Raw genomic sequence first — 12689 nt, 5'->3', positions numbered from 1 at the left:
CTGGTTTATTAGATCAGACATCTGTGTTTTTGGAGCACAGGATGGAGAAAGATGAGATGTATGAGAGAATCACACAGCTTGAACAGCAAAGCAGACAGAAGCAGAAAAATCAAACAGGCACATGCTAGGTTGGAGAGGTCACCTTTTCCCCCTTTTCTCCCAGGTCACCCTTCTCGCCTCGTGGACCAGGGAAACCCTACAGGATAAAAAGCAAACCAAAAAGATCTATTGATGTAACTGTGGCAAAACCATACTGAAAGAAACAAGATTTAATGTTTCTGAACACAAGTATAAAGAAACATGGCATGGCCCCAAATCTCAAAACTTAGATGGGTAAAGTAGTACTTGGAAATAACAGTTTCCTAACATCTGAAGTATCTATAAACAAAGGGTTTCTTGCTGCTTCTCCAAAGAAATACACAGTGGAAAGAATATTAGGACCCTAGTTCGAATCCTGGCAAGTTCTTGGATTTGTGTGGCTGTGGGCAAATCACTCACTTCAGTATTTTAGTCCTTTGACCATAAAATGAGGTTAATATTTACTACACAACTGCCAATGTGAGCATTAAACCTGAAGACGTATATAAAGTACCAGAATGATGTCTGTACACAACAGGTGCCTGATACACAATCACTACTATCACTTTTGCTACTGCTGCTGTTCACATAATACAGGACGAGCAGTAAACACTTTAAGGGGGATTGACTTTAACATTATTTTTAGAGAATTATGTTACTATAAGATATATAGGGACTTGAATGCTAAAAAGAAAAATACTGTATAACAGCTTTAAAAATAAACATATCATTTCCCTAAGGGTAGCATGTAAAAGACGTTTCAGTTTTATGCATATTTTAAAATAAGTGGTTCAGCCACAGATGTTGAGTGTCTCTCATTTGGGAAAGTATTTTGGAGTATATCAACTGTCAGTTATTAATTTTATACCAAAATAATTATGGTCTTTGCCTCCATGGCTATCTCATGCAGACACTAGTCATAGCTTTCATATTGCTGTCCACATGCAAAGCAATATATGCCTATGCGTAACTATGTGCACAGGAAAAAATTAGAACTATTCTTGCTGTGATTGACGATGGAGACCATCAGCATCTATTATAATGGGGAGATGTTTATTGTATGTTTTACTTACATCAAGACCAGGCTCTCCATCTTTCCCCTGCCAAAGAACCATAGTAGCTACATTAGTGTTCCTAAGTTTCATGAATAGGTTATTGTTCTATTTAAGGCTGCCCGGACATGCAACACTAGTATTAAAACAACTAATTCAGAAAAGTGAAAAAATCCTCTATTAATTAGTAATGCAAATTTCTTTCACTAAATCAAGTGAACTGATTGTTAATGTTGCAATTAAGGGTCATGAACATGTTTTATTATGTATCAGGTTAAATAGTGTGATATTTTGCTGAAGTTTAATTCTTGGTATCGAAGTTATTTATCTAGGAGTAAGTCAAAAACAAAAATACTGTTTAGTTGATTTAAAAACACATAAGCAGTAACAGAAGATGCAAATCAAAACTACTTTACTTTGACAGCTTAATAAATTATAAGTGAGCAAAGAATATGAAAACTGTTTGTTAAATACAGCTTTAATTTGTCTAGATGTGCACCTTGTCTATAAATATTGAGGGTGTGAAGCTCACAATTTAAAAACTGTTTGTAGATGAATGGTCCCCTATCCATTCACCCATGTGGAGTAGATTTTCTGGGCAATGACCAGGGTCACACAATAGATCCACCCAAAAGTTGCTGAGAAGATGCTTGATTCCATCAATTAGATTTTGAAATGTATTTCAAAATCGTCATCTCTTTTAGCACTCAAATAATCATGGCTGACGCTTTTATTTCAGTTTATAAAAACTAGAATGTGCAAGGTATGTGGAAGCTACACAGTGGTTAAAAACCTTGAGATGTAAGTATGTGCTTCTACTGAAGTCCTGTCTTACCCCATTGCATCATTCACAATTTTCCTAAAAAGAATATTCTGAAGCAGACCCCAGGCCCTCAATTTGAAGTGGGGGTAATTGAGAATTTTCAGAAGATATAACACTATCAACATTCTCTGTTCTGAAGATCACTTGTCATCACAGTGATTTAGAAAGGTCAGAAACAGCAAAATTGTTGTAAATATCAATTTAGAAATAGCTTTTATTAGCAGGAACAGTTTTTGTAAGTTATCTATGAGAATGGATAAAGTCTGAAGAGAGTTGTTTTAAATAAAGCTTCCACACCCACTTCTGGTACAATGACCTCCCAAGGAAGGGCCAATTATGGGTCCAGTCAAATGGCCCCAAATCCTGCTTTCAGCTTAGCCCTGTCCATCTCATGGACAACCTCTGATCCTCTCAGTTTTGTGAAGCACGTGGATGAGTGTACCTGAGTGTGAGAACATGGCACAAATACGACCTATCTGTGAAACACACGGTTACACTGGTGTTGAAGAGAATTAGTGGGTTGCTCTTTGCTCCTCTAATGGGATAAGTCTGCCCATGAGGGAAGAGTTAACTGCGCCAATAACAGATCGCTTCTGCATGCGGGAAACATCGAGAGACACAGAACTCACGGGCAGACCGTACGGCCCTCGGGGTCCCGGCTCTCCCGTAGCTCCTTTTTCACCCTATAATAAAAGATGAGAGTTCCAATCATACACAAACGTCTATATTCATACAATTTCTCTAATGCTTTGTGTCTAAAGCCTCTATTTGAAGCATCATTCTATCAAAATTCTAAAAAGGCAGACTCTTCCAGAGTTGCTGCCAGTGATACAGCAAAAGAAAATCTTAGTGCATTTTACAGAATCACTTTTGAAAGGGCTGTAGGTCAGACTGACGCTGTCCAACTGTGCAAAAGGACTTGCCTATCTAGTGTGCTGTGCTTGGGTTTCTTTGGCATTCATGTGAAATGTTTCAGTTCAGTTTAGTTCATTCGCTCAGTCGTGTCCGACTCTTTGCGACCCCGTGAATCGCAGCACGCCAGGCCTCCCTGTCCATCACCATCTCCTGGAGTTCACTCAAACTCACGTCCATCGAGTCAGTGAGGCCATCCAGCCATCTCATCCTCAGTCGTCCCCTTCTCCTCCTGCCCCCAATCCCTCCCAGCATCAGAGTCTTTTCCAGTAAGTCAACTCTTCGCGTGAGGTGGCCAAAGTACTGGAGTTTCAGCTCTAGCATCATTCCCTCCAAAGAAATCCCAAGGCTGATCTCCTTCAGAATGGACTGGTTGGATCTCCTTGCAGTCCAAGGGATTCTCAAGAGTCTTCTCCAACACCACAGCTCAAAAGCATCAATTTCGGTGCTCAGCCTCCTTCACATTCCAACTCTCACATCCATACATGACCACAGGGAAAACCATAGCCTTGACTAGACAGCCCTTAGTCAGCAAAGTAATGTCTCTGCTTTTGAATATGCTGTCTAGGTTGGTCATAACTTTCCTTCCAAGGAGTAAGCATCTTTTAATTTCCTGGCTGCAGTCACCATCTGCAGTGATTTTGGAGCCCCCCAAAATAAAGTCTGTTTCCACTGTTTCCCCATCTATTTCCCATGAAGTGATGGGACCAGATGCCATGATCTTAGTTTTCTGAATGTTGAGCTTTAAGCCAACTTTTTCACTCTCCACTTTCACTTTCACCAAGAGGCTTTTTAGCTCCTCTTCACTTTCTGCCATAAGGGTGGTGTCATCTGCATATCTGAGGTTATTGATATTTCTCCCGACAGTCTTGATCCCAGCTTGTGTTTCTTCCAGTCCAGTGTTTCTCATGATGTACTCTGCATAGAAGTTAAATAAGCAGGGTGACAATATACAGCCTTGACGTACTCCTTTTCCTATTTGAAACCAGTCTGAAATGTTTATTCATTACTAATTAAGTTACTACTCTTTCAAAAATGTAAGGATAAAATGTTTTTTTTTTCTCCTACCGAATGTCTCCTCTTCAGCAAGCCTTTCCTCCTTTGCTCCCCTCCCCTCCATCCTACTTAAGTTGAGTTGTATTTTACTTGAAAGTGCTCATATACCGGGAGACATACCCATGTTATAAATTGTCTATTCTCTGCTGAGTCCCTCCTTAGAATATGCACATCATGGTATCTGGATCCTGGCTTTGTTCCCTACTGCATGCCCACAGCTTAAATAGTGTCTGGCACATCAGTAAATATTTGTAGAATTAATGAATCAAGTCAAATCAATACAGTCGTGCACGTTTTGCTTCCTTTATGAAAAAGAAGGTTTAAAAACCTTTATGCCCCCTCTTCAATGCTTGATAATGTAGGAATTCACCGCCTTCATCGCTCTCTCCATGTACCTATTGAAGGAGAATAGTTTGCCTTGGCTTAGACAATAATCTGAACACTTATAAAAAATAAGTGCAATTGGAGGTGGTCCCAGGAATATGATATAATTGTGATAATAAAGAAATAAGTGTTCTGCATTTCAAGTAGTATTTTCTTCTGCTGCCATCTCCAAAGTTTGACTGTCCATGTCTAGTATGAAAACTTCAGGAGGAATGGCGATGTTTATATGAGGGCCAAACAGAAAATGTTACCTTCTTTTATCACCAACCTTGAGAAAGTTTAAAGGTGCTAAATGTTTTTCAAGGGTGAAATGACAAGTTCAGCTGATAACTGTGCATACAGATTCAAGGATTATTCTGTGTTTCTCTACTCTCTAGATTCCCATGGGGGCAAATTTCAACTCACTGTTAACAATCTTCTTTAAATTTAGGAGTTGTTGGTGCTAATTAACACTGTCACTTAGAGGCACATATAGTATCAGGAGATTACGGGGAATAAATACAATAAAATCTTATTGAACTTTTACTGATTATTACTTCATGTTTATTACTGAAAGAACAGGAGTTGCATTCAGTAAAGTAGCCAGGCTTTGAAATGAAACAGATTTAAATTTGAATGCCAGTTCTGGCACTTACTGGTCGTGTGGCCTTAAGTAGCTTTCTTAACCTTTCTGTGTCTGTTTCATTGGCTGTAAAATCAGAAGAATACATATTCTGCAATAATTTTTCTAAAGATTAAATGTTATTATAAAATATGAAATATATTTTGCCAAATATTATGTCCATAAATAGTAACTATCATTGTTATTGTACAGTTAAAGGTCTTGTTTTTAATAAGGCTTGGCAACCCAAAGAGTACTTATTCAAAATAAGTGCTGCCATCTGGCAGTGTTATTTATGATTTTTTTACAAGGTAGTGGTGCTGTGACGATGCGGGGGTGTGTGTGTGTGTGTGTGTGTGTGTGTGTGTGTGTGTATGAGGTGGGAGGTGGGGATTTAGAAGGAGAATTCACATAATTTGGAGCCTGTCTAACTTGAAAAAACTCAATGGATTAGAGTAGCTCTAGTCTGAAATATCCATAGATTATTAAGATATACCTAGTCCCTCCTTCCTCCTCTGATTAAATACCTCAGCTTTATTGTTTTTAAAATTAATACACCGTGACTGATTTCAATTAAGCTGTCATGAAGCATTTGTCTATGGAAAACTCTGTTTATAGAACTGCCCATCCCAAATAATTACTTTAAGCTAATAATGACAATTGCATCCCCCTCACCAGTGACTGTTTCAGAAATGGACATATGACCCAATTCTGGTCAATGAGGTGTCAAGGGAAGTCACTGGGAAGCTTGGGCAGAGGTTTCCTTGATGCTAAGGAAGATAAAGGAGAAGAGGGTCCCTATGTTTGTTCTCTGCTGATTCCTCTCCAGAGGGTAAGTCTGGAACCAGTGTAACCAGCTTGCCTGTGGTCAAAAGGCAAAGCCAGCTCATGGAAAGGGCACAGAAGCAAAGACTAGACTTCCTCCTTTGAATATTTTGCTACATAAAAGTATCAATTTCTTTACTGTTTAAAGCCATTTTGAGTTGGGATTCAGTCACTTAGAACCAAAATCATCCTAATGGTCCTCGTTTGAAAACTCAGGAATGAAATATTAACACATGGCTTTGAATGTGCCACTTCTTTTCCTGGATTAATTCATTCCAAAAGACTGCTGAACCTCTAAAACTACAGAGTTTCTAAGTAGTTACAAGGCCAAGATGAAGAAATCAGCTGAAGGCAGGACCATCGGGTGCTTTGAGGAGCTGTACACTAAGACTGCTAGTCATGTGTACTAACACTGCTAGTCATGTGTACTCATACTGCTAGTCATGCATACTAATACTACTAATCACGCATACTAATACTGCTAGTCATGTATTTGACGATTCTCAAATAATACAGTCCCTCAAACACCTAGTTTTTTTTAGGCTGGTCTTGTTTCATTCAGGATTTTTAATTTGCCTGTCTACACTGAGGGATTAATCTAGAATGGCCCCCTTTCTTGATTCCTGCCTCTTTAAAATTTGAAACTTTTCCAACAGAGTCCAGATGGCACCTCAACCAATTAACTTTGAGAATCACACTCCAGTTTAGCACTTAGGGTGAGGGACACTTGGAGAGTACTGCTATCTAATCCAGTTAAGATAGTTAACACGCCGAGTAAATATAAGCATAACACTTTACACTGCACACCATTTGACTTAAACTATGCCTGCACAAATTCTTAGTCATTTCATTTGCTCTCCTGGTGCATTCCGCCCCAGTGCTGAGACCTGATACTCTTGTGACACTGCAGAGCTCTCGGAAGTAACAGCTGATTTACCAAACGGTAAGCCCTCTTGAGTCCCAGGGCCTTCTGCCAATAGACTACTTGAGATTTGGTGCTCCATTTTTAGTCCACATGCTGAATCTCTTGATACAATGCTTGAATGCATCAGCAGCGTGAGACTCTTGGCTTTTAAATATTTCTAAGTAAGATGATCTTCATAAGTTGTTGGTTTGATCTTAGGAATAAGACAGTGATAATCGGGTTCATATGATTTCTTCCTTTAGGAGTCCCTTCTTTCTAGAAGCATTCTTGAGTAACACCAGCTTTCCTCATCGCTGAATCCACAGTCTGCACTATTTGTATTCATTTTGGCATCATTATCAAGTTATTGCTTGCAGATAATTTTTTCCTCTACAATTAGATTATAAACCCTTTTAAATCGTAGAATATAGCTGATTCCTTTACTGTACTGAGTAAATATACACAGTGTATTAATAAAAGGTTATAGGATCATGAATCAATTATAATAGTATTATGCAAGTCTCTAGAACAATTAGCAAAACAGACTTCACAAATGGGAGGAGAGCATTTCCATTTCACACTAGAGTACACTGTGTTTTGTATATTGTAATGTGATAAATATTTACTAAGTGATTTCACTTTATAGGACATGATATTATGGGATTGGAATGTATGCCAAAGAAATCTCTATATGGCTCTCTGTTTTAAAGCAAATTATCCCAGACTGATGAAACTCTTATCTAGTTTTAAAAGACCACAAACATGTACAGTAAATCATCCCAACATTTTGAAGACCTCACAATTAGGATACTTTCTTTACATCCATCCTGGATGGTGGGGAAATTGATTACACAGTTCTACTCAGATGCAAAAAAACCTTCTAAGTTTTCCAAGGTGAGGAAAAGAAAAAGAGAGAGAAAAAGAGGAAAAAAAAGGGAGAGAAGTTCCAGAAAGATAACCAGCTGCTGATGCTTTAGTACATTTTTTTTTGTGTGTCAGATATTTATCTTCTACTCTGAATGTCTTTTCCCCCACCAAAGATATAGAGAGGTTGTAAAAGCTTTTTGTTTTATAAAGCATAAAATTATTTCCTTATGATTAAAGAAAGGCTATTCTTTTGCTTAAAATAAAAGAAGCATGTGTAACTGTGCAGAGAATACATAGGTTTTGTAATTTCCCTTAAAAAAAGGTTATAACTTATTCTGAATGAATACAAGAGCTTTATATAAAAGGTTATCAACCAGATTATATAGTCCCAGAAATTTTAGCCCTATTGACTTGAACTTTCTGGATAAAGGCCAAATGAAAATATCTTCCTTATGGGTTAAGAAGCAATGGTCTGAGCTATTTATTTTAGCTATGAAAATATATGCATTGTTTTTGCTTTTTTAAAAAATTTTTTATTAAAGCAGTCATATTCTAATACTCTGTCATTCTCCCTGTGTGAGGACTTTGAGTAGAACTTAATATGGTATCTGTTTCCGTTTACTATTAGATGGTTTTTATTTCTTCTGGGAAATGATCATGGCAGATCAGCTAAAAAGGAAAAGCCACACTTTGTGTTTTCTTTAGGCCACAGCTCTATAACCTCAGGAGTGACTTACTCTTTCTCCTTTGGGACCTGCAGGGCCATGGGGTCCCATAGGGCCATCTGTACCCTAAAAAAAGATAAAAATAAGATATGAGACATATCCCAAGGGTTGTAAGAAATGCAGTTATAATCTATCCTGGACTTTTCCTGGGTGAATAATGCCTTAGAAAGTAAGCAACACATCTCCTTTCAAACTGCTTTATTCTTGATTCTTTCAGGCCAGTAGTTTTCAAGAAACTCATGCAAAATGAATGATTTATATAACTGCATATTTCAGTGAAAGGCACACACACAAAACTGTGCATCAACTTTAATTATCTATTTCCTCCCTGGCTAAATGGAACATCTTCACTTTGCCCCTAAAACCATTTGAAGAAAAATGTAATTGTTCTTGCTTCACATCACCTCTTCTTCACATCCATTCTCTGGCCCCACAGTTACCCCCCACTCTTCTTGGCCACCAATGCTCTGAAGTCTTGTTTTCAGCTGCTTAAGAGGCTCAAACAGTTATACAAGTAAAAAAATTTTAAATAAATGAGAACAATGTTTTAACTGTTCAACCTTTCTTCAGCTCTGTTGGAAGGAGCAGGGGGCTTAGAAGGAAGGAATTCCTCTCCTGGGTTCTGCTGCAGTGGCTCAGGTCTGTGGGCTTGCAAGGCATAAACCAGGCAGCCAGGTGATATAATGGTATAACTGTCCTCTGGCCTTCGGATTCAGGATTAGGATTTTTGTGGCAGACTAGGCGATATTTGAATGAACAAAGGAACACTGAGGTCCAGTGAAAATAATAACGTCCTGAAACAGGTTTCTAGAATTGAAGAGCTTGGGAATTCCCCGGTGGTCCAGGGGTCAGGACTTTGCTCTTCCGTTGCAGGGGGCATTGGTTCGAGGCCTAGTAAGGAAATGTCAGTGATCCCGCAGCCATGGGGTGTGGCAAAAATATAAAATAAAATAAAAAATAAGTAAATAAATTGAGGAGTTTGGAATTCCTTTCGATGCTTAAAAATGTAGCAAGGGGCTTCCCTGGTGGCTCAGTGGTGAAGATTTCGCCTGCCAACGCAGGAGACATGGGTTCAATCCCTCGGTTGGGAAGATCCCACATGCCGCGGAGCAACTAAGCGCTTGCACCAGAACTACTGAGCCTGCGCTCCAGAGGCCACGAGCCGTAACTACCGAGCCCGTGTGCCGCAACGACTGAAGCCCACGCACCCTGGAGCCTGTGCTCGGCAGCAAGACAAGCCGCTGCAATCAGAAGACAGCTCTGCAACTGGAGAGCAGCCCTCACTCTCTGCAACTAGAGAAAAGCCTGGGCAGCAACAAAGACCCAGCACAGCCAAAAATAAAAATAAAATAAACAAAATTATTTAAAAATATCTAGCAAGGACCTGAGATATATTTGTTCATTTTCAGGAAGACTATGCTTAGATTTGTAATGAATTTGTTATGGCATTTACAAACATAGGAACTATTCCAGCACAATTTTTTAAACAGCATTCCTGTTTCTCTGTCACTCTTCTTGTTTACACTATTAGAGCCTTGTGACATAATTCAGGGTTTTAAACTCATTCTAGTGTTGCTGGATTATCATCACGATTGATCTCTTTCTTACTGCCTGAACTCCAAGCTCATCTTCAGAAAACTTCTAAGTATTGAAGACCTGAAGCTGAACTTTAAGAGAGGGAGCTCTGAAGAACCATAGAAAAGAGACAAAATGACAGAAGACAGATGGATCATTTTAATGCACAGAGATCTGAAAGTTAGTTCCAGCGAAGAAGTTACATTTCTAATATAGACATGAACATAGAAAAGGAAAGCAAGTTAAAATGATTTCACATGATTTTGATTCCTTCAGAGGGCCTCTCACATGGAATTGCAGGATGTGTCCATTGGTTATGAAAAAATCTGCCTGGGATTCTAAGACAATGAAGTCAATCAGACTGATCATTCTTCCCGTGTTGCACGTTATCCGGACCTGAACCCAGGCTTCAGAAGATGTTCTGGAGTGTAGGCTGTGTCTCAAACAGGCCTGCCACCCATGCTCCCTCTGCTTCTCCCTTTTTTTTGTCACTCTCTTTGTCCACCTTCTCCTTCCGCTCCAGTCCCACGCACTCCTCATCATGTGATGGGAGTTTGTCGTAAAGCATAAAATTCATAGCCACAAAACATGTTGGAGCAAGTTGAGGTGCTGACTCACCCGGGATCCTGGCTTTCCGTCTAAGCCAGATGCTCCCTGTGTGTAGCAGGGTTGGTGGGTGTGACACAAATGACAAGAACAGAGATTAGTATGAGGTACTGATGAACAAATGTAACACTTCAAACAACATAGTACGCAGTCACAGGGTTCTGAGATGAAAATCACATCGCTACACATTGTTAGTTAAAAAAAAAACAAAACAAAACACGTGACAATAAACACCCCACAGATGATGGCATTTTAATGACATTTCCATTCAGCAAATTCTTATTTGGAAATCAAGTGAATGAGGTTTATAAAGGGGGCTTTGAAATAGTTACCAGTAACAGTCCGGGTTGCTAATTTCCATTTGAAATTAAATTTTCTAAAGACTGCTAATATATTTCTTTAGGTTCTGGAAAAAAGATAATGGCCAGTCTCCTAGGTAAGGGCTCATTATAATAATCAAGTTAGAATTTCAGAGGAGAAGAAAAGAGCTCTAGTTTTACTTGTTAAAATTGCATTTATGAAAAACAAATGCAGAATTTTAACATGTCAGGGTGACTTCGGATTTTACACAAACAATAGTTGTTTCTGCGTTGTTCTTACTGTGTTCATTCACATTAGTCACCACTAGAGGGACTTCTAGGAATGGGAAAAAGGCAGAAAAATGTCATGAGTCCAGACAAAAAAATTACTGCCCCAAACATCGTTCCTCAGCTCACTACAAATAATCAAGCATTAGAGTCTGAGTGGGAAATGCTTTAAAAATCTAATGCTGTGTTCAGGCAATGCATGCTTTTCTTTTCTTCATCTCTAGGCTATGTATAACGTGTGACCAAAAGATGATATTGTCAATGCTTGTTTCAAGAGTAAGCACAATCACTTTTTTAATATGGCTTTTGTATCTCAAAACTCAAATGTTTATTTATAGTCCTTGAAAATGTTGATTTGATCAAGGAGTATTTAAGAAAGACAATGCACTATTTCTATAAATTCTCTTGGCAAGGTTGCAGAACTATTTCCCCATTTTATGCTTCAGATGTAGTTAATAATACAAAATGGAAGAAAAACAATCTATTCCAGCTGCAAACTCTACCAATGATGCTACATCATACATTTGGGGTACTTTTAGCTTTTTTATTTTACCATTCCTTCTGTACAATCCTATTGTGAATCGGATTATAACCGCAAAATTTAATTTAGCTAGAAATGATTAAAATTTTAAAAAATGTGTGTGTTATTGTTTGTTTAGAGCTAGAAGATGTAGAGCTTTTGGCTAAATATTGCACGTAGATTTGAAATTAGGGCAAACTTCAAAGAAATAAGATTGAGGGTTTAAGTAAAATAGAAATCCAAATTTTTACATTGCTTATTTGATACTTTCTTCAGAGCCACTGCTATCATACCATTTAAAAATAAATAGGGGGATGATAAAATTTTTGCACAAATAATATTATATTAATATTTACCTGGAATGTGAATTCCTGACTCAGTCGTTACAGAGGTTTTGGATTTCACACTTGTGGCGTGATTTAATTGGTGTGATTTAACCTATATTCTAATGTAAGACTTACATCATTCATTCAATAAATGAATGCATATTAAGCATCTACTATATGCCTGAAATTATGTAAGGCATTGGCTATCAAGAGGAATACTTTAGTACTTATAATACAGTACCTGTGAAAAAAGTAAAATAAGTAGTCACCAATTTTTATGCATAAAATATGTATATGAAATATTTTCTACTACCTTTTTCTGTCATATTTTAATAATATAATCTATAATGTTCTCTACTGACTTTTATCTGCATTCACTGAATAGAAAGAATATTAAAAAGCTTGAAACTTAAAACAACTTGAAACTAAAGCTCACATTTAGGAATTCCCTGGCAGTTCAGTGATTAGGACTCTGTGTGTCTACTGCAGGGGGCACAGTTCAATCCCTGGTCAGGGAACTAAGACCCTGTATGCCACACAGTGTGGCCCAAAACAAAAAACCCTCATATTTAATGATCATTTAACAATATCTTTTTAGTTATTGCAGAAAGAAGACTAGCATTAAAGAGCATGAAAGATGCAATCTTTTCATTCAAAATAAAAATCTCTAAATAACTGCAAAATACTTCTTCCATACTATTCATAATTGCCACAAGAACCTCATAGGAGGGCATTTCCAACACAAACAACACACAACATTTAGACCACGATATGACTGATTAATGTAAGGAGCCACAGCACTGAACTCAAGCCTTCAACAATGGCCAATTGCATACCTGCCACTGACA

The 12689-nt window shown here is 38.1% G+C and overlaps 1 protein-coding gene across 1 annotated transcript in view; it reads right to left on the bottom strand.

Annotated features, from left to right (window-relative positions):
* COL25A1 (collagen type XXV alpha 1 chain) overlaps window positions 1-12689 on the bottom strand; it is a 504028-nt gene that overhangs the window by 12343 nt on the left and 478996 nt on the right. The window contains exons 29-32 of the mRNA XM_052642063.1: window positions 10421-10456; window positions 8240-8293; window positions 2583-2636; window positions 143-196 (exon numbers count right to left, since the gene is read on the bottom strand). Coding sequence (XP_052498023.1) covers window positions 143-196; window positions 2583-2636; window positions 8240-8293; window positions 10421-10456 — 198 coding nt within the window. The remainder of the gene's footprint in view (window positions 1-142; window positions 197-2582; window positions 2637-8239; window positions 8294-10420; window positions 10457-12689) is intronic.

This window comes from Budorcas taxicolor, chromosome 6 (assembly GCF_023091745.1).
Source record: "Budorcas taxicolor isolate Tak-1 chromosome 6, Takin1.1, whole genome shotgun sequence".
NCBI classification, from domain to species: Eukaryota; Metazoa; Chordata; class Mammalia; order Artiodactyla; family Bovidae; genus Budorcas; species Budorcas taxicolor.
This window is presented reverse-complemented; position numbering and strand designations above follow the sequence as displayed.